At 44.7% G+C, this 26,337-nt stretch overlaps 1 protein-coding gene across 4 annotated transcripts in view; it reads left to right on the plus strand.

Moving 5' to 3' along the window:
• The window catches only part of TINF2 (TERF1 interacting nuclear factor 2), a 121,775-nt gene that overhangs the window by 77,651 nt on the left and 17,787 nt on the right, over positions 1 to 26,337 (plus strand). For all 4 annotated transcript variants that reach the window (XM_069238154.1, XM_069238157.1, XM_069238155.1 and 1 more), the window contains 2 exons: positions 1,552 to 1,625; positions 14,606 to 14,706. In XM_069238154.1, coding sequence (XP_069094255.1) covers positions 1,552 to 1,625; positions 14,606 to 14,706 — 175 coding nt within the window. The remainder of the gene's footprint in view (positions 1 to 1,551; positions 1,626 to 14,605; positions 14,707 to 26,337) is intronic.

The following is a 26,337-nucleotide window of genomic DNA, read 5'->3' on the forward strand; positions in this document are numbered from 1 at the left end:
CACACACCTACTACAGAGACTTCCGACCATACAGAAGGTCACAGCCAGACTCATTCTCTGCCTTCCCAGACGAACCCACATAACACCCCACCTCGGGCAACTCCACTGGCTCCCTCTACAGAAGAGATGCCAATTCAAGCTGCTGACCCACGCACACGTTCTCTACACAACCAAGGACACGCATACATTAACCACCACCTGGAATTCCACCAACCGTCACAAAGACTACACTCTGCCTCCCTTTCACTTGTTCATACTCCCCGCATCTATCGAAGCAGAAGTGGAAGGCGCTCCTTCTCTCAAATCACAGCAAAAACCTGGAGAAACCTCCCCACGCACCTCCGGACTATCACCTCACTTCCGGAATTCCGACGGCCCTCAAGACCTGGCAGGCCAAATAAGCCTCTGGAACATGCAAGTGCCTGGATACCCTATCTGGTGATTAGCTGCACTTTGTAAATCCTGATTGATTGTGTGATTGATGGATCTAGGAGATAGATGATTAGATCTGGTATGATGGCTCCTAGCAAAGCAAGGAGGGCTGTGCTGCGACAGAATTATTCTGCTGCCTCATCCAGGTTGTAATTCTGCCTGACTTATTAGTCGTAAGGCTTCTCCATTGGTTGGCACTGCCTCCAGTTAAGTTTGGCCCATGCCTACTTTATACTTTAGATGTTTCATAGGACCATTTAATTTGCCTCAAATCCCTTAAAGCAAATTCATTGTCTGGTATCCTTGATGATTCCCCCTCCATGTACCCCAGACTTAAGACACTCCATATGTATATGTGGAACGTGTTATAACCCTGACATCACTGAAGCCTGCTATACAGTCCTGGACTATCCAAGGTATGAGCTTTCTCTTCCAAATTAGCCAAAGGATTATTGCCAACATACAGTCCTTTCTTGTGAACACACCTAGTGCTGGTCGTTTAATGTTATGGTCTGTTCCTAAAGGGTGACACTTTCCCTTAGTCCCTGAGCACTGGCTCTCCCCTTCCCCTTCCAGTTAGTCTTCCTGTCCCTTCACAGGATGACACCAAGTTTCAAGAACTCTATTTAGCAGGGTCAGTCCCAAGGCTGACCTCTTACCTCTATATCCCAGAATGCCAGTCCCGTCCCAGAGGCCCCAAATGGATGATCCTTTACTCTAGTGTCCCAGAGGGCTGACCTCAACCTGCTTAATTACCCAATAGATGACCCATGTATAATCCCTATGAAGACGTGTCCCTTCCCTGGACTTCACAGTGAACCAATCCCTAGACATCTTATTGAGCCGATCTTCTTCCCACAAATTCTAGATGGCTGATCCCTTACCCCTTCATATGCCACATACCAAGTCCCATTGAATTCCTCAACATCCATGTGGCACTTTCCTTTTCTCTGGTGCTAGTACAGTCTTTGGATGTCTACTAGTGACACTGTGATCCCTTAATATCTGATAGTTGAGCCTCCATTCGAGATGGCAGTGGGCTGATCCTCCAAATGCCCTAAACGTCTTGACATGTGTGCCTTTGGTTTCCTGTAAGTCATTCTTGTTTTGTATCTGCAGGAACATTCTGCTTCATCCTTTGTGCAGTGGTGAGGTAATTCCTCAGAAGACTTCCTGCTGTGAATCATATGCAGGTATGGGGCAGTTCTGTGCATTCAGCACACGTAATATGTGTAATATATGATGAGAACTGTATCGGATTTACAGCATTTCTGACACAAGTTGCAGACCTAAACCCCTAATTAGCATCCATCAGTGGGATAACCTTTGCCACATAAGTAGTGTGACGCGAACATACCTTCACACTCCTAGAACATGAGACTTTTCTCTTACGGCATTTGTGGATTCCTCTCAGGCTCTGTTTTCCAATTAAATTACACTTTTATAAAATAATACAATTCTAAAACACAGCAAGGCCAGTTATGTAAACAAATGTGATGATCACTTCTTTACACCCACCAGATGTCTTGTAACAGCCATACACTGAAAACATGCAGCATTTCTAAACACTGGTTGGCCCAACATGTCTGGATTTAGAGTGTTCATTGGTTCTGCAATTGCAGTGAAACTGTTTGGGAAAGACAAGCAGTTTCAATCATGGTGAAAAATTGGGAAGCAAACTGTTGGATTCTCTCTGATATCCAAGTATTGTAGAATATCTGTGTGCACATTTGGGATCATCAGTCCACTTTAAAAGAGAGTTTTTCCTGTAGCAAATAAATTAAAGGCAGCAAAGACAAGTCTTCTGGGAGGTAATATTTTCTAATTTATTTAACCCTATTTTTTTTTATTTTGCATGTTAAATCCTAATAGTCAAAACAGTACTTTTGGATGAAAAACTCACGCATCTGCCTTTATATGGCTCCATGACTACCATGTAGCGTGCAAGCATTGGTTCCTATTTTCCTCACTTAAACACCACAGATCTGTTTCTTGGGGGTTACGGACTTACTCGAAGCCTAGTTATCAGTTGTTTTTCTCTGTCTCTGGTCCCTGTTCCTGTCTTCAAGCCCTGTACACTTTCAAAACTTTTTGCTCTCTGAGCCCCATAAAAATTTGTATATGGTGTCTGGGACCTGACCTTGGTGACTGACTCCTGCACCTGCATGCACACGAGAGGCATTTCTGGCTCAGGCCTGTTAGACTTAACAGATTCCTCTCCTTCAGGTAAGTCTTGGAATGGGGCTGAACTCCCCACTGAGTTCTCACGGACAATACTTTATAAATGCCTCCGAAAAGAGAAGGCATCTTCATCATTGAGGAATCTTCTACTTCTGGGATGGTTAAGGTACCAGAGGCATGGTTCCCCAGTCCCTGTCACTTCTCAGCCCCCATCTAAACAGATCCTGGTTCTTAAGAAACTTAAACCAGAGAGCTTCATCTGCCGACCCCTCACAGGTCAAGACCTTTTGCCTTGCCATACCTAATTTCTTCAAGACCAGCCATCATCAGTGTGGGTTGATTCCACTGTTGTGCCACTTCCCAGTCCAAATGTCAGACGATGAATCTAATGATGTCCCTCAAATTATTTTTGGTAATCTCAGCCCTTAAATTTTGTAGAAGTTATGTGGATGGCTAGAGCGAAAGTGAACATTTCCTTGGAGGACCAGCCGTTTGATGACCCTCATCATATAGCCCAGAGATTAACATGCACAAACATTTTTTTATGCTCTGTTTCAGATGCTCTGGGTGTGCTTAATCTGGATTTTAGATGTACAAAGGAAGATGATTTGGAGGCTGATAATCTCCTTGCTCCTTATCACAAAGATGTTGGAATCTTCTTGGTGGCTAGCACCCTTCATATCTCTTTAGTTGGTGTTTTCCCCTGTCCTTCAGGCCCTTTTTCGAAGGCTATTTGCTCATATACCTCTGATTTGTGTGAAGTAGCAGAGGTGCTGGAGTTGCCCTTGCAGTTTTCAGAGCCAACTGCCTTTGGCACCTCTCATGCCATTCAACAGTGTTTTATTGGATCCAGTGCTAGTTGCCTGGTAGAAATATTTTTCAGCTGCAGCAAATTGTGCAATACCATAGACCTGCATCATCTGATCCCAAATTCTTAACAGCACACTCCTTTCTGGAGATTGTGGTGGTCAAGGATCTTTACATCTTTAGCTACACCAATCCCAAACACTTTCTTTATGGCACTTTACACTTTGGGCAGTCTGGCAGTACTCCCTGCTAACCAGCACATGCCTTCTCAGAGCATACATGACTCCCTGTGGGAAATGGTGAACCAGTCTGAGTCCACTTGAAAAATATTTTTTTTTAATTAGTGAAGGATTTTGGAGTCCTTTAAATAAATTCTTAAATGTGGCCTAGACTCAACTTACCGAATGTCCTGATCTTTGGCTATGGTGGGTGCTCTCTTCTGTATGGTAGATTGAATTTTACCAGCTACCTTGCATCCAGGCTTTCTTAATGCATATGCCCTTTCACGGTGAGAGGCTCTTCAGTGAGAAAGCAGACAACTCGTTATAGAGCTTCAAAAACAATGTGCTGTGGCACGCATGCTGTGACTAGTCTTCCTCGGTAAACATCCGGAACGACGACAACGGAACCTCAACAACATTAACACAAGCGGAACCACACTTGTGTTAACGACGACTCCCTTTTTTTCTCTGCCTTAACCATGCATGTGCTGAACAACTCACGTGTGGTTAAGGCAGAGAAAAGGCATCGGGAGAGGACGCCGTCAGGTAAGTGGGGCTGGGGGTGGTTTTGATTTTGGGGCAGGGCATCGTGGTAATTTTGTTTTTAGGGGCAGGGTTGGGGGGGTAGGGGTAATTTTGTATTTAGGGAGGGTGGGTTTTTAGGGTGGGGGCTCGGGGTAATTTTGTATTTAGAAGAGTGGGGGGCCAGTTTTAGGGGAGGCTGGGGTGGGGAGTTGAGAGAATTTTGTATTTAGGGCGGGGTTGGGAGGTCGGAGTAGGACGCGGTCAGGTGAGTGGGTCTGGGAGAGAGTTGGGGGGAGTAGTTTTTAGGGGGACTGGTTGGGTTATTTTTTTTTCTTTTTACGGGGTGGGGATGTTGGGGTACTGTGGTTTTTAGGGCAGGGGTGGGGGGGTCGGGGTAACTTTGTTTTTAGGTGCAGGGGTGGGGATCGGGGTTTTTAGGTGCGGGTGGGGGTTGTAAAAGCATGCGTGGTAAAACCATTCAGGGAAACAATGCAGTAGTTGTTCCGACCGCGTTGTTCAGGCAAGCATGGTTGACGCAAGCGTTGTTCCACCATACCGCTGTCTTCCTGTACTAGTCAATAGTTATAGCAATGTTGTTGATTTTGCAGCTTTTCCAGGGCCATCATTTCTCCCAGCAACGCTATGCATTCCAGACTGCTTAAGCTCTCCAACAGTTCTATTTATCCTTTTGCAGGATAGCCAACCTTATCTGCTCCAGTCCCCAATCTTCTACTGGTTCTCTTGCCGCAAAACCACTTTGATTTGTCCTACCCCTACCTTCAGGTTTCTGCTGAGTGAAGGGGGGGGGGGAATCACATTTGGCCCACCTGGAAGTCCATCAAGGTGGATCTGCTGGGTGCTTAGCTTGACCACAGCAGCAATGCACTTCACTTTGTAGCCTTTCCTCCTGTCTTCTCACTTTATCCAAGGAGAGGTGCACTGAAGCACGTCTTGATCTTGGAGGCTGCAGTTCTTGCCTTGTTGAAGAATGGGGCCATAGAAGTGGTTCCCTTAGAGGTGGGAGAAAGAAGGTTCCATTCCCTTTACCTCTTGGTCCCCAAGAAATATGTGGGTCTCCAGGCCGTTGTGGACCTAAGACGTATGACACTTTTTCTTTGGCCAGGGCAAATTTAAGATGCTCTCTCCTGGAGTCAGATTCTCCTGGTCCTTTTTGCCCAGGATTGGATGGTGTCCCTGGATTTCTATAATGCTCATTTCCACCGTCCAGTGCTACCTGATTCACCAGCATTACTTTCACTTCATATTGGAAATACCTGTTGGTCTTGAAAGTACCCCAAACCTCACCAAAGTGATGAATGTGGTGGTGGCCTTTCTCAAGAGATCTGAAGTCTATATGTTGCCATGCGTGGATGAATTATTTTGAAGGGGAATGCCTGACATGGGACTTTAACCATTTAAAGCGCATTCTGACCCTACTTGATAGTTTGGTATTCGCCATCAACAATCACAGCCTTCACCTCACTGGAGATTGACCTTTATCAGAGCGATCATGGATGTAACCTGCTTTACGGTTTTTCGCCACCTCCTAGATACTTGGGATGTGATTCTGATACTTTATGGTTCAAGTCAGACAATAGTTCTTTTCACCCTTCATCTATTGGGCTTTATCGGCTTGTGCGTCCATTGGTGCCACATGCAAAGTGGTCTATAAAGTCCCTTGAGTGATGCTTCAGGAGACATTGCATTTGTCTCTTTGCTGTTAAGGAAGTTATCTGCTTGGTTCTCCCAGACCTCCGTTATTGGATGTGCCCCACCAACTTTTAGGTGGATCACCTTTTGAGTCCTCTGCAGTCACAGGCCATGTTTGTTATGCATACTTCCTCGCTAGGCCAGAGGTGCTTATATAGGTCAGAAGACCGTGATAGAGCATGTTCGAACCCAATATTGTCATGTTAGATAGACATTTGCGAATGACTGCCCAAAACTTCTACTCCTGCCTCAATGATGCATTTGGATGGATGAATTCTAACTCTCTGACCCTCAATGGCAACAGACCTTAATTTGTCGTTGTTGGTACCTCTGCTGCATGGACAAACGACTGGTGACTGGAAACTTCATCTCACCCTGCCAGAAATGTAGGAATTGTAACTGGCTCCAAGCTGTCATTTGAGAAGCCTACCTAGACTATCTCTACTAATTGGTTCTGCCACCCTCATCTAGGAAGGATTTGGGGCACACTCTGGTAATTGGTCTTCTGAAATAGCTCCTGCTGAGACTACAGCTAGTTCAGAATGCATCCGAAAGCTCAGTTCGTGGATCAAGGAGGGGCTCTTCCTTCACATACCATTTGCAAAATTTAAAATTGGCAGCCAGTTGTTGAAAGATGTCATTTTAAACCTGCGTTCTTTTGCCACAAGACAATCTAAAAACCTAGTTCAGAAAGATATGTATTCTCTTTTTTTCCTGGTACCTCTCACTACCCTCATTGAGATCCAAGCAAATAGCGACCTCGAAACAGAGAAAATCAAGGACAGGACACCATTCGCTGTCGGTCAGTCCTACCAAAGCCTAGAATGCATTGCCAGTGCCACTGCCGTCACCATCCAACTTCAAGACTTAGGAAACCCTTAAAGACCAACCTGTTTGCAAACCTAGCGTTACTTGTGTCATGACATAAAGCAGTTTACTAGCTCCCCGACTCTTCACCTCTCTGGCCCTTCTCATTCAGGAAGGGGCGCGTTGTGAGGATACCTAATGAAACCAAACTACACAGTTAAGGCCAATGCGGTCTCGTATAGAGTAACCAAAAATGAAGCGGCTACATGATCCTGAGTGATTTTTCATAATAAGGATCAGGGAGCCGGTAATTATCAGTCAGGTGATAGATACTCTGTCGCCTAAAACTGATAAACCACTGGCAGTGTGGCTGAGTAACATTAGTTGCTAGACTGCCCAAGTGGGTCTGGGATTTTTTTGGGTATAAAATCTTGAATGCCCCCTGTTTTTTTTTTTTTTTTTTTTTTTTTTTGGGGGGGGGGGGGGTGGGGTAAAAGCAAAGCCTCCGTTACTGGACAGCTGTGATTACAAGTAATATTTCATTCTTATTGACCTAAGTCATGGTTAACGTATCATTGCGCTTAGTCAGTTAAGGTGCAATGCTCAATGTATTTTTTTAAGATTAAATATTTTTATTGGCATGCAAGACAGTTTTCATATAGCAGCAGATGCTTACAATTCCAAATCTGAATATCAGCTGGTCACATAACTATGACTCAGTAAAGCAATGTAGTATATATAAACAACCCATATCCTTGTGCTTAAAGAGTTCAAAAATGACGTATCACCTGCAACTCAACAGCTGTTAAAAACCTTCTGCACAAGCATGTCACCATATGCAAACACGATTCACAAACCCCTGCCTGCCCCAAAGGCCAGGGGAGAGAAAAGGGAACCAGGAGACAAAAGCAGGAAAGCCGCTGCCAGGAACAAGAGGGCCAGTGGCTCCCACTTCTGTACAGGTTAGGCATGCACGAGATGTTGATTCTCTGTGGCCTGCAGGTCTACACCGTAGTGACAACGATAACAAATATCTGATCATCGCTACTGAATTACAAACCATGACCTACTGTCAGCAGCGCCCAGGTGTCAAATGTGTCTGTTTCACTTAATACAGTTCTTGAGCGACTGTATGGGGCCGGGAAGTCTCTTTAGATGCAGCTAAAATGCTAATTGGTCTCCATTGAAGTGAAAGGTTCTGTTCATACAGTCAGTAGCCACATAATACTAATCAACATGTACACCACTATCCACGCAGGCTGGCAATGGATTTCTTCATTTGTTCAAAACGGAAAGCATTCAGTGTTGGGTACTTGCTAGCCCAGTATGTGAGCTGAGCTGACCCAGGAAGTCCGCAGATTGTGTTCAGTGCCCGAGAAATATTCTCTCTATCTAGATTTGATAACGGACCTCTTCAGAGATGCGGCAGTCCACCATACATAGGTTCGTAATTCTGCAAACCAGGCCGTGTTCTCCTGTATGTTATGGAGGGAGTTATTCCTCACTCGCGCATGCTCCTATGTTCAGAAAGGCATGTATCCAGCTGAAAGCGTGCGTATCGTGGCAGGTCAGATTAACAAGCCTGGGAGCGTGACCCTAAATGATATCTTACCGCCAGCGCATTATGTACCTCCAGCATGTGAAGAGACAGGACTCGAAGGGATCTAGGCCATGCTAGTTCTTTAAATTCGTTTGTAAGGAAGGAGAAGGAGGGATCCAAAGTCGTCCTCCATTGCCTTCGAATCCCAGAGTGCATGACGAGGGTCTGCAGCCCGGGCTTCTGTCCGGGCCCCACAGTGATACAGTAGTGTGCTTCGCAGTGCACAAGGCAAGAGAGCTCAACCTAGAGAGCTCAACCTACCGTTCGGGGAATCCGAGGATAGCTCTCGGTTCGGGAGCCCTAAGGTAGTGCCTTGAGAGTCTAGGTGACTAAAGCAGCCTTTAGCATCTTCTATACGTCCCTCACTACCGCGACCCAAAACACTGTGGGCAGCACCAGGGCTCGTGTGTGAGTGACCCAAGGTTCATCACTTCCTCCAGCACTCGGCCTTAGAAAGGTCCCAGGTGTTGACTCTAAACGGTGTCTAGGACCAGTGGGGCGAGGTCTTCGCCAGCCCGTCCCCACCTGTAGTGCAGGCTCCGCTCTGGATGTCTCTACATTCAGGTCAGACCCTGGCCCAGCTCCCATTCCCACCGCTTCTGATCAGGGGCCACTCCCTCCTCTCGAGTGGGCTGCTAGAAACGTGTAGATAGCTGACACATCTGTTTATCATTTATTTATTTTTTAAGGATCCATTAATTGAATGGCGTCAGTTTTATACTAGCTAGGGGACTGATATTATCACCAACAGTACTGAGCTACCTAAACTCTCATCCTTCAAAGATGAGGAAAGCTATTATTGAACCTATTATACGCTTATGACCGTCTTACTTCGTAAGACACCTTTACATTAGAAATGTTACTAGCCTTCTTATCACATTACACAGTAGCAAACACGTTGGAAATTATTCTTAATAAAGCCAAGATATTTATTTTCGGGAAAGAAGTGTTAAAAAAAAAAAAACAGGCTCCTGAACAAGAAGCTGACCACCACAGAGGCAATGTATAAATACCCAGGCATGTTTGACCGCCACAGCAGCATCACTGCACACCCACACCATGCGCCTGTAAGAACTGAAGCAGAAGCCTCAAGGATTCGATTCACAACCCTTTCAAGAACATTTGTGTCCATCTTTAGGATACGTCCAAAGAGGTATACGCTCTACATGTCTCCCACCCATTAAATAGACGTGAGACATTACTTGGAAGGGAAGCAAACTTGCTTAACACAATTATCAGGAATATTTACAGACCACTCCTTCACCCCCCCAAAAAAAACTCAAATAAGTTTAGAGTTTTGGTTAGTGAAACAGTATAGCGTGCCAACGGCATACTTAAGATCATACCACATCATGAGCAAACTCTAGGCCATCTCAATTGAACAGAAATAATGGAATTCAATAGAGAACAACCCTTTAAGAACCTATCTTCAAATAACATTACTCTAATTTACACATTAAAAGGGTTTGGACATTGCCACGTAAGCTTCAAATACACCCAAGTTCTACATTTTTGACAACAGCTAAATGCTTTCGTGGCCTCTTCCAGGTTACGCCAATCAACTCTGTTGAACACCCTCTCACTGTCAGGAAACAAACAGCACAGTGTTTCTGGTTCTTTTGATATTATCTGTTACATGCATTGGAAGTTTTATTGTTGGAGCAGTTTCTTTCCTGTATAAACCCTGCTTGATCCCCTGCTTGATCTGGTGGTATTAATGGGTGCATACGTTGGTTAAATCTTTATGAAAGTATTCCCCTGAACAGTTTAATGTCTATATTTAACAATTATATGGGCCTTTAGAAGGAGCACAACAGGGTTCGTCAATATTTGGGCAAGACACTAAAAACAGATTTTGTTGAAAATGGAAGTTGTTAGAAATGGGGTCTTTGGTTGGCAGTCTGGTTTCCCCCCTTTCCAAGCAAGGACCCTCAGTCTAGTCAGGGTAAGTCACACACAATCCAAATCATCCCCTGCCCACCCTCTGGTTGCTTTGCACTGGGCCGTCAATCTTAACTTAGAAGGCAATGTGTAAAGTATTTGTGCAATAAATCATACAATAACACCATATAGCACCACAAAAATACACCACACACTGTTTAGAAAAATATATAATATTTATCTGATAAGATGCAGGTCAAAAACGATTAAAATGCAATAAGTAGATGTTGAGAGATGACTATAAAAGTGATATAAAGTGTCTTAAGTCTTTGAAAAACAAATAAATGTCTGTTGAAAACAATAAAGGTCTGTTGCAAGCACAAAGTACCTGGTTTGCGTTCAAACTCTCCACAAGGGACCGCAGAGGAGGTGATGCATGGAAAATGGGGAGGTGTGCGTCGGTTTCGCCCCGTCGCGCACCGACTTGCTTCAATATTTTCCATGCCGGGGAAGGCTTTGCGTCTATTTCCGGCACGCGGACTTGGTTCCTCTTCGGGTAGCGGGGTTTTCTGGTGCCCCAGGGATCGTGCGTGGAATCCTGGGCTTGCAGAGCAAAGTCACAAACGCTGCGTCAATCCAGTGGGCGTTGCGTGGAAATTTCTCCCGCACTGCAGGCGCTGCATCAATTTCTCTTTGGAAGTCGGGCTACTTCATCCCGGGTCGGCTGTGCGTCGATCCGGTTAGCCGTGCGTCGAAATTCCGGGTGCAACGCAGGCGCTTGTGACTTCGCTCCGCACATTGGTGATCAGCGGTGAGGAGAGGATTTGTATTTGTGCAGCGACATACAGTAGCTAAGTATTCACTACCTACCCACAGTTGAAGGTCATCTTGATGTTTTAGCTTTTTGCTTTTGGTTCACTGATGTCCCCCTGGATATATTTTTGCTATTTTTGGACTCTGATTTTGGGTTGCACCTGTGAGGCCTTGGCAGAATGGAAGTCAACTTTTGGCACCTATTTATCTATAAAGAAAAGGAACTAAGAGTATTCCGCAAGGAAAGGGGACTGGCTGTAAAGAGGAAATCCAGAAGGGAAGATCTTGAGTCAGCCCTGTTTCAGTATGCGTTGAAACGCTGGCAGGCAACACTACCAGATGAGTCTGAGGACAACTACTCTGATGAGGAAAGGGAACCAGAGAGAGTTGAATGGCTCTTAGCTCAGGAGCAGTGGACGGAAGAGCTAGATGCAGAGATTGAGAGGGCTGAGGCAGAAAGAGCCTTAGCCCAGGAAAAAGAAAGGATTGCAGCTCAGGAGCTGAGCTGTGAAGAACTGAAACTGGAAGCCATAAGGGCTGAGTCCAGTTCAGATGGTGGCAGCAAAAATCTTGTAAACAGTACTGCTGAAGAAGTGCACATGCCCAGAGATGTGGTGCCCTACTTGAAGAAGGGAGTTAACACACACCAGGAGGTTCAGGAGTATGAGGTAGCTCCCGTAATGCACAGGGTCCCCGAGAAGGATTGGGGAACTGGCAAAGGGAGTTGACACACACCAGGAGGTTCAGGAGTATGAGGTAGCTCCCGTAATGCACAGGATCCCTGAGAAGGATTGGGGAACTGGCACAGGGAGTTGTGTTCCTACTGAGGGGAGGGACACTTTACTGGCTCTAGGAGAGAGTGTCAGGGGCAGTCAGGTACTGTCTCACGAGTCTCAGGAGGGTGATGTGGGGTGCTTTTTCAAGGCTGAGTCACTGGATGGTTGAGTGAAGGGTACTTTGGTTAATACATGTGAGGGGCTGAGTGATGTCGTTGCTGGAGAGCATATGTCTAGTCCTTATTTTCCAGATCTACGCCAACACCAGGTGGAGTGTGAGTTCTCTGACCCCAGGGAGCTTACAATGGAGGCAGACTTCTGGGTGAGTACCAGAGAGTCTGAAGAGGCATTTGAGAGTGCTCCTGAAGGGAGTAGTCTAGGTGTTTCCCAACCAGGTGAGGTGGGAAAGGATTGCAGTGTCCCAGGTAGTGGGATGGGGATGGGCTGAGGCCCAGGGTGCCTGAGATCCAGTCCCAGGTCCTGGAGGGTTCCATGAGTGAACGCCAGGAGGGCAGCCTAGCCTGTACTGTAGGGCCATCTGTTGAGGGAGATCCCACAGTGTCAGGAGAACTGTGGGGGGGAGGGTGGCTGTAGCCAGCATCACACCAGTTCTGGTGTCTGGCAGTACCACTCCTAATGAGGGGGTGCAGAAGTCCAGGCAGATGGTTTTGAGGGGGGGGGCTACGAACCCCAGTGGAGGTTCTTGAGAGTCCGGGGTCAGCTCTGAGAGCAGAGCCCCCCAGGAAAGACATAGGTGAGAACATTTCTGGATGGGGGGTGATCCAGACTCTGCCAGGACACTGGAGGACACTGCCCCCTCCCACCCTTCCCAGGGGCAACTCTGTCCACCAGGACACCAAGCCAAAGTGGCACCCAACATCCCCCCGCTCTGACTAGGCTCATTCGCCCACTCAGGGGCCAGGACTGTCTTCTCAGCCGAGTTGCGATCTCGAGTGGTTGTGTGCCACCGGGCCTTGGCCTCACATTGCTGCTGCCATGTTGTGTATGCACTTCTTCGAACTGAGTGAGCTCTCTGCCAAAGCTTAGCCATGGTTTTCCACCCTGCTCCAAGCCAGGGTCTTTTCTTGTGGCCCCTGGTGTTCACCCACACCAAGATAGGCGCAAGTTGGTGCTAGGAGAGACTGTGAGTCGGGATTTGGTCGGAGGAGCATTGGGTGGAACCTGCCCTCCTCTGGACTCAACTCACTAAAGTTGTGATTAATTTGAACATTGATTTTCAACGTTCTCTTTCTTGGTAGTCCTGTCCTAATTGTTAGCGGTCTAAGAAAAATTCCAGTTACTTCTGGAAAATTATTTACTGCAACATCCTAATCGAAAAGGTTAGTATTAGATAGATGCAACATTTCCTAAGCAATGGGAGTGCTGCTGTAATGATTTGATTTTCAGCACTTTTGTTGTTGCCGAAAGGTTTTGAAAAGTAAACGGCAATCCCAACTTCAGACGTGCATATTGATTTCTTAGAAATGTACATTTATGCTACAATTAATAGCACAGAGACATCAATGAATCTTGCTGATGCCTACACACTGCTCTGAAATCAGCTGTACCATTGCCACTAGAAACATAACTTCCCTACCTTTTCAGGCAAGAAGGTAAACAATAAACTTGTTTTAGCCATTACATTTTAATGCTTCAGCAAATGTAAGTCAATTAACGTTTTCAAAGTAATGCTGCTTGGTTATATAACAGTTGTGAAAACTTCATCTGAGCAATCAAAACAGTTGTAGCCCTCCCCTCCCCCCCTATTTAGAGACCTTCATTTGCACTCTTGGGGATGTACTGCCAATCTTTGAAATGCACAGCTCTCTCTCTCCTGTCCATATACTGACTTCTTCCAGGATTCATTTCTTTGTTGTTGCTGGTTACATGAAGGTAGGGCCAACACTGTTGGAGGGAATCTGCCCATTATTTACATTTTCCATTAAATGACGACACAGCCATGTAGTTATAAAGTGGGGGCAAAGCTGGGATCTCGGTCTCCTCACCTCCGGAGCCTGTGACTCGCCTGTCCAATAACTGCAGGTGCCAGCCTGCCTGGTCAGTATTACATAGAATGTTGTGTTGTAGTAACTCCTGTATCTTACTCCTTTAGCTTTTCATTATACAACCCAAATGTCCATCCTTGTACACCATTCCAGCCATGATTCTTTCCACTGCTTGGATGTGGGTTAGAAGCAGTGGTTCCCAATCTTTTGACTTCTGTAGACCCCCATTTTATCGATACTGGAACCCGAGGACCTCCACTGAATCATTATTGGAATCCGGGGCTAAGGACCCCCACTGAGTCATTACTGATAGCTGGGACCTAATATTATTAAATTTTCTAAGCAGTCGCGGACCCCCCGAGGAGGCTTCGCAGCCCCTCAGGGGTCCCCGGCCCACAGGTTGGGAATCACTAGGGTAGAGCACAGAGGTGATGGTAGCTGGCTTGGTGAGAACCGGGCAAAGCCTCCGGCTAGGTGAAGTCCACTCACTAACCACATGTGAGGAGCAGCAGCTTGGTTTTATATACTAGTAAAATGATAAAGCACGTCCTCCCTGGTACGATGCAGTGAGTATGCATCCTGTTCACAATCCAGAAAGGAATGAAGAATACACTGGTTACTAGTGTCTGTAGTGTATCTGATTTTGTTTTCTATTCTATTCATGTTCTTGGTAATTGCGCTGCCATTTTACTATTTTTTTGTACTCTTTTGCTCATCTACTTTGTCCTGGGACAGTCATTTTGGATCTTGTTTTCTGTCTTCTTTTCTGAGATTCGGTCTTTTTAAAAAAAAAAAAAAAAAAAAAATGTTTTAATGTCTGTAACATTCATTGTCTCTGCCTTGCAGATGGCTGTGTGAGCTCCTTGACCCTCTTCCCGAGACCCCCGAAGTCTGATACCGAAGTTATAATGGACTCTGAAGACGAAGAGAGTGGTGGTAGCAACAAGGTGAGGATATGTGGTCTAGGGCTTCACAGCCATATTGTCTAGAGAACAATGTGTTCTGCGGCCAGCGTGTTCAGAAAAGGGGCCACGCTTTACATCCTGGTGTCTTCACCCCTATTAATCAGTACTTATTATCTAGGTCACTGTTTCCCAAACTGTGGGTTGCTAACGACTTTTTGGTGGGTCGTAAAAGTCCAACCTATAAATAAAAATGCCCTTCAACTTTGTATCTCGCTTCTCCCATTTATTGTGCTTCAAATACAGAGGTCAGCTGTCAGCCTATGCCTTCTGTCAAATTGCTGCTTATGTTTTTTTAACACGGGGATTGGTGTTTACAAAGTAGTCTCATTTTGCAGTCAAGGAAAGAAAAGTAAAGTGACTTATGTGATGATCTTGCTGGGTTGCAGAGGGTTTTATGAAATGCTGGTAAAAGAACTATAAACATTCAGCAGTTAGGAAAGCAAAAATAAAGCAACATTTTTTGTTATCCTGAAGTGTGATGAAAGCAACGATTTTAATACGTTCAAAACAAATTAAGACACTTGGTGATGCACAAATTGTAAATATTCACTGAAGCCCAGTTTCCACACACAATCATTTGTGTTCAGTGTAGTTCTTTTGGTAAAAAGGTATGTCTGTGCAAATGTAATACCTGTTTCATTAGAAAATGTGCCGTCTGTAAATGAGTGCACTGCCACACGATGCTTTAGTTACATTAAAATATAGCCTGCCTGATGGCCATTAAAGCAAGGTGGGTTGCAAACGTTTGTTGTTCTAAAAAGTGGGCTGTGGTTCTAAAACATTTGGGAAGCACTGCTCAGGGCCTTTGTGTGAAATTCCAGAACACAGTACAAGAGAATTGGCACTCCTATGTAATGTATCATTCATAAAAAGAAACAATGGTAGACCTTCGTGGATAGAGAAACAAGATACTTGTTGGCTGAAGAAGATCATAGTTCCTGGATCCTAGTTGAAGGAGAGAACTGGATAGGCAATGGCATAGGTACAGTGTGATAGGCTCAGGAGCTGTCAAACTCACTATTTAGCTATTAGACAAAGTATTTATGAAGCTCAAAACAAAGTCGAAAAACTTAGTGTGCCTAAGTAGACATGAAAAGGCCTATAGGTGGGTCAGGAATATAAGGAATTTGCTGGGAGAGACTGTTGTCACTGATGCCATAATCCACAAGTCCTCTAGGCTTACAGAGAAATGTAATGTTTTTTCATTCTCTGGGTCGCAAAATATGAGAGCATTTTTTGTGATGAATACATCAGGCGAGAAAGATCTGATGGTTGAAGGGATATCATCAGTTATAAATGAAATGCAGTTAAGTAAGGTAGCCAGGTCCCAATCGGGTCCCAGGTGAGTATTATGAATGTCTCTTAGAATAGCTTTGTCGTAAGCTCTCATAACTCTTTAATGGTGTCAGGGAGGTGGAATGCTTCTGCCCATCTCTGTCAGCTGTCTGCTGATGTTTTCCTCCGGTATTAGACAATAATGGAGAAAGCCTTCTCTGGTACTTGGGAATACCGTTCATCTTGATAGTCTGTTCAACATCATTCATATTTGCTCCCTATGCAAAATTATGCTCACTAGAAATGGTCTTACTTTAAAGGTAACAGGCTCCATTCTTTTTCTTCTTCTTTGCCTTTTGTTACGCAGGATCTCTTAAGGAATAGTTGAGATTATAGATTCTAACTAATGGGATTAAGACAAGGTTCTTCTCCTTTTCCATACTCATAAGTGATATTTCACTAAAATAGAGAAGCCGTCTACATAATAAAGATTTGCTATACAACAAATACGACATTCCATTGGACTAGCCCCTACCTAACAATTAGGAATATAACCTGATGTCTGTCCACTAACTGAACTCCTAGTGCCATTGGAAAACTAGGGGTATCCAAAAGTTTACATTTGACAATCCTTGGGCACCTCGGTGGCATGCTTCATCATCACATTGGGCTTCATGCAGGCGGGTCCTGCAATGTCTAGTGGGCTATAAAACCCCCAGTTTGGTGGTGGTGGGGGCGGGGGGGGCAAGTCTTTTGACTGCTCATTATCTTTATTGGTACTTCAGTGACGTAGTAGTTGATTGTGAATGAAACAATCTAGAAAAAATGCATTAAAAGTGACTAAAGAATCCCTCATGCACATGCTTTATTAATTCGGGGTTCCTGACAATAAAAATGTCAGACAACAGACGATGTTTGGTGGTCCCTATGTGATAACCTATGTGTTTCACACCTGAATCTGTCCAAACAGGTCACTTGGCGTTTCATCGGGACATCAAATAATATTCACCCTACCCTTGTGGGGTATAAACTATTAAAACTCTTCTCAACGTAAAAGGCTCCAGTGAGTAGTTCACCTATGCCCGACCTGCCAACGTAAACTAGCGTGGCATAAACAAGTCTGACTTAGGAGTTCAGAAAAGGACAAACCTTGAGTAAGAAGTTTTCTGTTCCGATACAGCAGTGCGTCTTCACGGTCAAATTCTTTCTTCAGTCAGGTAATTTCAAGAAGAACCTAAGAACTCCCTTCCCAACACTCATTCTCCAGAGAAGTTGCAAGGGGCATCACTGTGTGTCCAAGTCTTATTTCCATTCCATTGAGGAGCAGGTGCTCTTTGGGTGCGACACAGTCAGAGTTTCAGGGCCAGTTGGTGACATAGCAGCAGAAGCATTTTGAGGAACCACTCTGTGCATTGAGTTCCTGCTTCCGGGTCCTTGCTTTGCGCCATCTTTGCTTCTTGAATCCGTTTCAGCTTCCACACCAGCATCAGTGCTGACTTCGGGTTTGGTGCTGGTCCCTTGGATGTAGACTCTGGCACCAGTGCCAGAAGAGGAACCCCATCCTGTTGTGGTCCCCAAGTCTGAGGTGAATTCATCTAAACCAAAGCTGTTTCCAAATCCCAATGTGGCACAGCTACTATTCAATCTGTCAGGCTCAGACATGATTCCTCTACCGCGCGGCTGTGCACAGACCATACACCAGCTTTTTATCTTTGACTCCAACCAGAGCCAGCCATATGGAGACGGCAGTGAGGGGGATATGGAATAGTTTGTGCCACCTTATGAAGAAGACAATACATGGATCTGCAGGATGCCAGTGGGTTAGATCCCTTAACGGATACTTGGTGTGTGCCCCTTCTCTTCGCAAGGACCAGTTGTTGAAGAAACTGGCACTGTGATACGGAAGGCTTCGCCACTTCCCCTCTGACGTCTTTCGACGTGACCAGGCATTGACTGAACCTCCTCTACTCTTCAGAGAGGCCCTCGTGTGCAAGCTTTTGGGCACTTGGCAAAACCTTGTTCTGACCCGCCGGTCAATCGACAATTCACTTGTCACCCTAGACCAGTTCCAGGTGACCCTAACTTTTTAACTCTGCATCCAACCCCTGAGAGCTTGGCAGTGCAGACATCTACCATCAGACTTAACTCCTTTCCAGCGAGCATGGAAGTGTTTGGCAAAAGGATGTTTTCCTTGGCCAGCCTTGCTTTGAGGTCAGTCAACGCCATCTGCCTTGGTGGATGCTACACTAATGCATGATTGGACAATATTTCAGATGTTGAGGTAATCAAAGTATGCCTCAGCCCCACTGTATATTTTATGTGCATTGCCCATTGTCCTATATTCTTCTCAGTTCATCATCTACACCAGAATGTAAAAAGTAGATGAATTGATGCACTATCATGCCAGAACCTGGTACGGAATTTAAAGACCTAGCACAAGAGTGGAACAAGATTTTGACTTCATAACAAAAGCCTTTGAAACGCTGATCATGGAAGGATGGTTGTTTCTCAGTTTAATAATTAGCTAGCTTTAAAGACAATTGCAATAACCTACCAGAACTGGAGATTCTTGTGCTAATTTTCTTGTCACTTAAATCATTATCAACCCTTAGTGTGTGCCTGAAGAAAGTATTTAACATTTTTATCAATGTTTTGCACAATGCCTGCCCCCTATACGCCAACCATTGTTAGGCTTCTCTTGGAAAATAAAGTGTGCTCTGTCTAAAAGTATTTTCTGTCAGTTAATTCCCTTGTGCCAGCTCCATCTAAGACCATGGATATAGTTGCATCTAACTAGATAGTCTATTTACTAGAAAGTAATACCTGGATCTTGCCAGGCGAGGTTTTATCATTCTAGGGATGCTGAATGATTGCTGGTGTCTTAGGTGGTTGATCTGTGATGTATACTTGGGGTACAGATGCAGCAGCCAAGATCATCTTCGATCACTCTACAGTATTTTAACTCCATGAACCATTCAAGTCTACTCTTTGGCTTAGTGAAATTAGAATGATGAGCCAAAAAGTAATTTACTTAATGAAGGGTGTTGGATTTGGCCCTGTCTGTAATGTAGTAAAGTGCACTACCTGTGCTCTGGGCCTGTAAATGAAATGCTGCTAGTGGGCCTGCAGCCATGGTTGTGTCACCTACTTAATTAGCACTTCTAAACATCCCAGGCCTGCCATTGCAGCCTGTGTGTGCAGTTTGAACTACCATTTCGACGTTAGTAAGTAATTTGTTATGTTTGATTATTACAAACTTACATTAAAACAGTCACTATTACATTCAAATAATAAGAGTACAATGAAATAAATGATTGAGTTCAACATCTCTAAAATTCAGTATTCTAATCCTGTAGCTCAACAGTGTAAAATCTCGGATGCGGACATAAAATTATTTTGCTATAACATAACGATGTATTGCGTATATACATGGGGGGAGAGGGTTAGCATTACTACCAAGCCAGTTTCACGGACAGATTTGCTAACTGTTGATTCTGAGCTTAAGAGCGTCATTGAAATGTCTGATATTATTTTTTTTAAACATCTGCCTCGATGACATTTCTTTCCCTCTACATTCCTGCACAGCAGCCATTGCTTCTTGTTCATAATCGCATAATCCACCCTTAATATTCTGAGGCTGCTGACACTTCAGAGATCGCCTCAATTCTTTAATGGGAAATAATAAGAACTGCATGTGAATAATAGTCTAAATGAGCTATGTAAAAGCTGCAATAAGTAATACTCTGGTGACGTGTTATGAGTCCATAACGTGCCCTGAGTTCTTATAACTGGCCAATGCTGATATGTCTGCTAGCCTGCTAAGCAGCAGTACTCGTGTTTTCATGGCAGCTTTAAAGGCAGTATGATTGAGATCATGTTCCCGAAAATGCTAAAAAAAGACCAAGTTCTAATTAGATTTGGTCCTGGACACAGCACTGGAGAAGGAGAAACAGCCTCTGAAAAGTATTGCACTGTAACGGTCTAGTACGGAGGCAGAACAGCCAGGAAAGGCCTGATGGCCATATGACATAGATGGAATTTATTTTGCTCTTGTGACCTGCAGGATTGCGGTGGCTGAGTGATTGTGAAGTCTGCAAAGGGCAAATGCCACCAAGGTGCCATCATGGTTCAACCTCGCTAGATAATATCTCGGTAAAAGTTTCTCCGCAACTCCTTTTCTCCCTGTCTAAGTCATTGACGTTGATTGAAAGCATATTGTATACCTTAGCTGGCATGTGCCCAAAAACTTATTTTCTCCGTTTGCTTCTGGACATTTGCGAATATCATTATACCGGACTTGGATGCATTCAGTTCCAGCTTATTTTCAAAATTGCAAACATGTAATTCATTTGTTGCACTTTGTAGTCCTATATAAGATTGGGAAGAACAACATCATCTACACACTGTAGGATTTGTTTATGGGTATTCTGAATCTTTGGGAGAAATGATTTTGCCTTCTGAGGGCTGCCCCAATATCTGCAGTGTAAAGGCTGAGCAGTAGAGGGCCAACGACACAACCCTGCTTTAGGCCCCTATTCGTATAGATCTTTGCTGTGACAGTAAGCCCTCTTTCAACCTCAACCCAAACCCAGGTATGAGAGAGAAGGGAGATTATAGCTTGAAGGAGAGTAGGTGAAATGTCCCAAGCTGCCAGGTTCCTCCACAATATGTGCCGACTGACCTTGTAGAAGGCGGCAATACAGTCAATAAAACAGGCATATAGTGGAGAGGGCCTTGAGAACCTGTGGCTTGGTGAACTAAGTCGGAAATTATTACGATGTTATCAATTGTGCTGCGGTTTGGTCTAAATCCAGTTTGGAAGAAGGGGATTATATTCCTGCTAGTTGCCCAGGTTTCAATTACTTGTAATAACATATTTGCACTGGCTTTTCCTTCAATTTAACGATAGTTGGAAGGGCCTTTTGTGCTTACTCTTGTAGAGCGGGTGCAGGATTGACCCCTGCCAGAAGTCCACAACTGAAAGCTCTTAAACATTTTTTAAAAAGAGGCCCTGAAAATGAGCCATGTTTCTCAGTATTATTTATTGGATTTAAACACTGAAGGTCGTTTACCATTTACCCCTGGGGCCCAGCTTGACCTTTGCCCATTTAGTACTTTAATAACTCTTTTTGGGTTGAAGATGGAATCGCTGGATTTGTTGATGTTCTGTTCATTACCTTCCGCCCAATGTGTGATGAGTCATTCTGCAGACGGAAGAGATTTTACTTACAAATTTTCAAGGGGACCACTGACAATCTTATCTTGTAAGGTAATCACCTATGTTTTTTTCCCCAAAGGATTGTGCTTGCATTGATTTATTCCGGGGGTATTTTTATGTTTGTGTGCGGCACAGAGCTGTCTTTATCCAGTAGCTTGACATGAAAGCCACCTGTTATTATCACGTCTCCCACTGTAGAACTAATAAATAACACAGCTTATTCCTGTGCACCGAGTTTCCCCAGTGGATCAACAAAACCTCAACAGTTAGGCTTTCAAACAAACCATGTTGCATGTTTTTGGCACTCTTTTGGATACCTCTGGCCTGCCTTTGGGCCCAAGGATCTTGGAAGTGTCCAGTCAGATTACTGTCAGTCAATCAATCCTCAATGTTGTCTGTGCTTCCTGACCTAGCACAACAAAATCATCAGTCCTGCAATGTCAACAGTAGCCTGGATGCTACTGATGCTAGAGGAGGAACAGATTGCTTTGTCTGAATCAGCCGAATCTGGCGCAACCTCAACTGAAGTACCATCCTCCACAAGTTTGAGGTGACTGGTCCAACCTCCCTCTGATTCAGAAAGAACGCTACCCATGCATAGAAGTCACCCACTGCAACTCCTGTTTGGTTCAGACCCAGAATGATCTGGAGGTTGATAATCGAGATGCTAGTGATGATGCATTACATTATGGTGATGAAGACAATTTGTACATGGACCTTCAGGTGGCCAGTAGACTGGACACTTCTCCTGACACTGGGTTGAGTCGCCCCCTCTGCCCTTCCACAAAATAAATAATTCTCCATTGATGTGGTAATCCTGCTTGCAGTTGAAGTCCTGCACCTACAGCTCTCCTGTCCATTGCTGTCAAAACTAATGTTTTCACTGAAGTACTATAGACGGCAGGCTTCCACAGAGCCACTCCTCTCCTTTAAATGAAGCCCTGACTGATACACTAGTGTGCACTTGGGCCAATCCTTGTTCTTGCCTGCTGTTAAATAGGCAGTGGCTAGATGACACAGAACTGCCGCAGAACATCAGGTCTTTCTCGCTCAGCACCCTGTGCCTGATAATTTGGTCGTCCAAGCATCTAAAGTAGACTGACCTCAAACTAATTTCCTAACTCTTCTCCCTTTTAGGGAATCGAAACAAATTGAGGCATTTGGGAAGACAGTGTTTTTCTCTAATAGTCCCACCCTTCTTTCAGTCAGTGCAAGCTGCCTTTTAGGAAGATGCTCACATGAATTGTGGTATTTGGTTAGTGAAATCTTTCTGATATTGCCTGTCTAAGATCATATCAATATGGAGCAAATAATTCAGGGTGGTCAAGACGCAGTAAAGAACAGCATTCTTTCTGGGCTGGACACTACCAACTACTTAGGTACCAGTGTGATGCTTTGGTGCCATACATACATGATATGCACTGGTTCCTCAGGTGACATCCAAGCGTCCTTGGTGGATATGCCATTTGTTGGCAACCATCTCACTGAGATAAACCGTACTCTGCACCGAAGTACTTCAGTGAGATTAGGACCACAGTGTGCTGCCTTCAAACTGCTTAGCCTCTTACCTTGCTCCCCTGGCCGACACGCATGACCATCCTGTTGGTGTCAAGATAAATTATTTTCTCCACGGGTGGCAGCGCATCACATCTGACAAACGGGGTTACATATAGTCCATCAACAATATGTTCTGCCATTCCCCACACTTATCAGCAGCTTTTAGAGAACCATTTTATTTTGCAGCAGAAAGTCCAAGAACTCTTGGACAAAGGTGCCATAGAGAGGGTTCCGGAAATCGGGACTGGCTATTACTCCAGTTATTTACTGGTGTCTTTTTTTTGTCAGAGCTTCTCTTGCTTGAATTCTTCCTGAAAAAAGATAAGTTATTTTGGCCCAAGTTCTATATGTCCTGGATCCAGGAGACTGAATGGTAGTGCTGGATCTGCAGGACCTCTACTTTCATATTCTTGCCCTGCAGTCCTGTAGGCATTACCCGCTGTTCAAGGTGGATCAAGAGCATTTTCAGTTTTCCGTGCTCTCTTATGGCCTCACCCGTGCCCCCCAGGTGTTCACAAATGTGATTGAGGAGGTTGCAGTGCACCTTTGGAGGTTGGGTGTACTAGTCTTCCCCTACCTCAACAACTGTCTGTTGAAGGCAGGCTCACCAAAGTCAGCTGTGAACCACCTCGAAATGATGATGGATCACTTTACATTTTTAGGTTTCACGTCAATCCTGACTCCTTCATAGAGGCTGCTGTTCATCAGAGCCATTCTGGATACAAAGCAGTTTCAAGGCTTTCCTCTGGTTCCATGAGCTCTGGACATTCAGGCTTTGATTCTGAAGTTTCAGCCTTGATCCTGGGTCTCAAAGACAGAAGCTCTGAGACTTCTTGTCCTCCTGCATACTGCTTGTGGACTACACCAGATGGCATGTGGTGATTCTGCAGTGGGATCCGAAGTCTCTGTGGGCTCAACACCAAGAGAACCTGTTTGATTCCATCCATGTTTCGTAGGTGGGTGCAAAAGACATGCAGTGGTGGCTGCTCAATCGCAATTAGACCAGTGGCAGACCCCTCTCCTTATTCTGCCCAGAGCTGACTGAAGTGACAGGCGACTGTCAGGAAGACTGGTTCAAGTTCTGATAGACATCAGCCCCACCAGGGACAGGTACAAGTTCTGATAAACATCAGCCCCACCAGGAGGTACTGCAACAAGCAGGACAGGGTGGAGTCTTGGGTCCTGTGGCAGAAGGCTATATTCATCCGGAATTTCACTGGGCATGAAACCCCGGTGGAATCTTTAAATGCCAGGGCACATGAACTCTGCCACAGATGCCTCGTGGAAAACGAATAGCAGTTACACCTGGATGGAGTGTGGAGTGTCTTCCAGCAGTGGGAATAACACTGTCTTGATTTCTTTGCCACCAACTAAAATACACAACGTCAACCGTATTGCATGCTGGAGTTCCCAAGAATGCGGTCACTCAGACGCATTCTGCCTAAGTAGAGCTCAGGACTCTTGTGTACCTTCCTGCCTTTACCTCTCCAACCTCAAGTTCTGAAGATCTGGAACGACTGAGTCCAGGTCATCCTAGTGGCTCCAGATTGGGCCAGGAGAATGTGGTACCCGGAACTTCTGAACATCCGTTGACCTATCAGGCTTTGGGAGGAAGTCCCAGTAGCAGGGCATGGTGCTGCACTTAGGCCTTCTCAATCCATACTTGAATGCGTGGAGACTAAGCAGCAACAGTTGACTGTTTCTGACCCCATCCTGTAGTTGTGAATGTAATTTAAGCGGCTAGGTGTCAGCCTGCAAAATCTGTTTACACAGGAGGCTGGGATAAGTTTGTCACTTAGTGTCGCTCCCGCCATACAGACCCAATGCAAGCAAAGATGTCAGAAACTTTTATTTTCATGGTGTCTTTAGCCCAGGTAGTACTTGCCACGGATACTGTAAAATGTTTTGTCTCTCCTTTCGGCCTTTTTGTGTTTCCTTGATGAACCATCCTTGTTTAATTCACCTGTTGTGATGTATTTTCCTAAATGTTTGGTTCGTATGTTCCCACCCAAACTTTTTGTGATGAGTAATGAGAGCTTACTTTGGTTCTTACATTCCTTATAGGTATCCTATTTGAGCCGATGCCCAGCTGCCCTCTATCTCTCTTAAAACAGTGTTTCTCATTGCAATAACTTCAGCACTTTGCATGAGTGAATTGCAGGCTTTGTCTGTGCAGCCTCCATGCACCACCTTTTCCCCAAACAAATTGGTTTTGCACATTCTACTGAAGGTTGTGACTCCCTTATATTTCAGTCAATTCATCACTTTTCTAGCATTCTTTGTTCCTCCTCACCCCTCGAAAGAGTAGGAGAGACTTGATCACTGGGATCTTTAAAGAGCCTTAGGTATTTACATCAATTGTACCAGTGACCATAGGGTGGTTGATCAGTTATTTGTGGGGTTTTTGGGGGCAAAGAAAGGTTAGATAGTGCAGAAAAATGATAGTGGTGGATAGTCCTCTGTATTAAGGTGTGCAATGCAGTGGCCAAGAAGCAGCCTCTGGAGAGTCCTATGGCTTATCTCATCAAAGCAAAGTTGCTACCACTGTGTTGGTACATAGAGTGCCTTTTCTGGGCATCTGTCAGATCACCATGTGGGTGTCACTCCATGGGTTCACAAAGCACTACTAACTAGATAGTCTGGTAGGGCGGAAGGAGCACATTGACGCGATTGTTGTGTAGTGTCTCTTCACTAAGATTAGGCCCAGCCCCAGAATATTATAACAGTATTGAATAGTCTATGTTCTGTGTAGTATATTCAACAATGCTACGTGAGAGGTCAAAATAATCGTGTGCACTAATACTTCAGGACAGTCTTAGCCATCCCTGACTTGCTAGATCTCCCCAGATCCATACAGTGTATACAGAAATTAGTTATGTCACTTGGCATCTCAAGCACTTCAATGAGATTGTTTCTATATGCAATTGCCTTTTTCTCCTAAAGAACACCCAGCGTAAGTAGTTGAATTGGATGAGTCTGAAACTGGAGATATTGTAATTCAAGTATGTTGCCCACTGTGTCAGTGATTCTCTTTCTTTCTGAAATGTAATTGGCAGCTTTTCTATGGATTTAATCTTTAGTGCTTTTAAATATTTGACAGTACAGTTCTCTGAAATCTGTCAATACTAAATTGAGAAGAAAACCTACACCCTCTCAAACCCCCTAATGGGTCACTGGTTCTGCCATTAGTTTTTCCATTGCCCGTATGTGCCAGATGTGTTTCGTTTAAGAGTCCTGAGAAGAAACTTCACTGTTGCTCCAAAACCTGGCCATCGCATTCTTTGTCAGTCAGCAGAAGGATTGAGACCTCCTTTGCGCTGCTTTAGGCCAACAATGGTGACTTAGGGAGAGCAGTTCTAGGTTATGCTGAATATGATGTCCATAGTGTCCATTTTATTTCAGTAGGTGAATGGTTTAGGCCACCGCCAAAACACTTGCAGCGGTCTGCCATCCTCCTCACCTGTAATGGTTGTATTTTAAACATCTCACTTATCTATTTGTTCTGGAATATAGTGCTAGCAATATAACACCTTGGACAAGGCTTCCTTACAATTCATAACTTT

This window comes from Pleurodeles waltl, chromosome 6, assembly GCF_031143425.1.
Source record: "Pleurodeles waltl isolate 20211129_DDA chromosome 6, aPleWal1.hap1.20221129, whole genome shotgun sequence".
Classification (NCBI taxonomy): Eukaryota; Metazoa; Chordata; class Amphibia; order Caudata; family Salamandridae; genus Pleurodeles; species Pleurodeles waltl.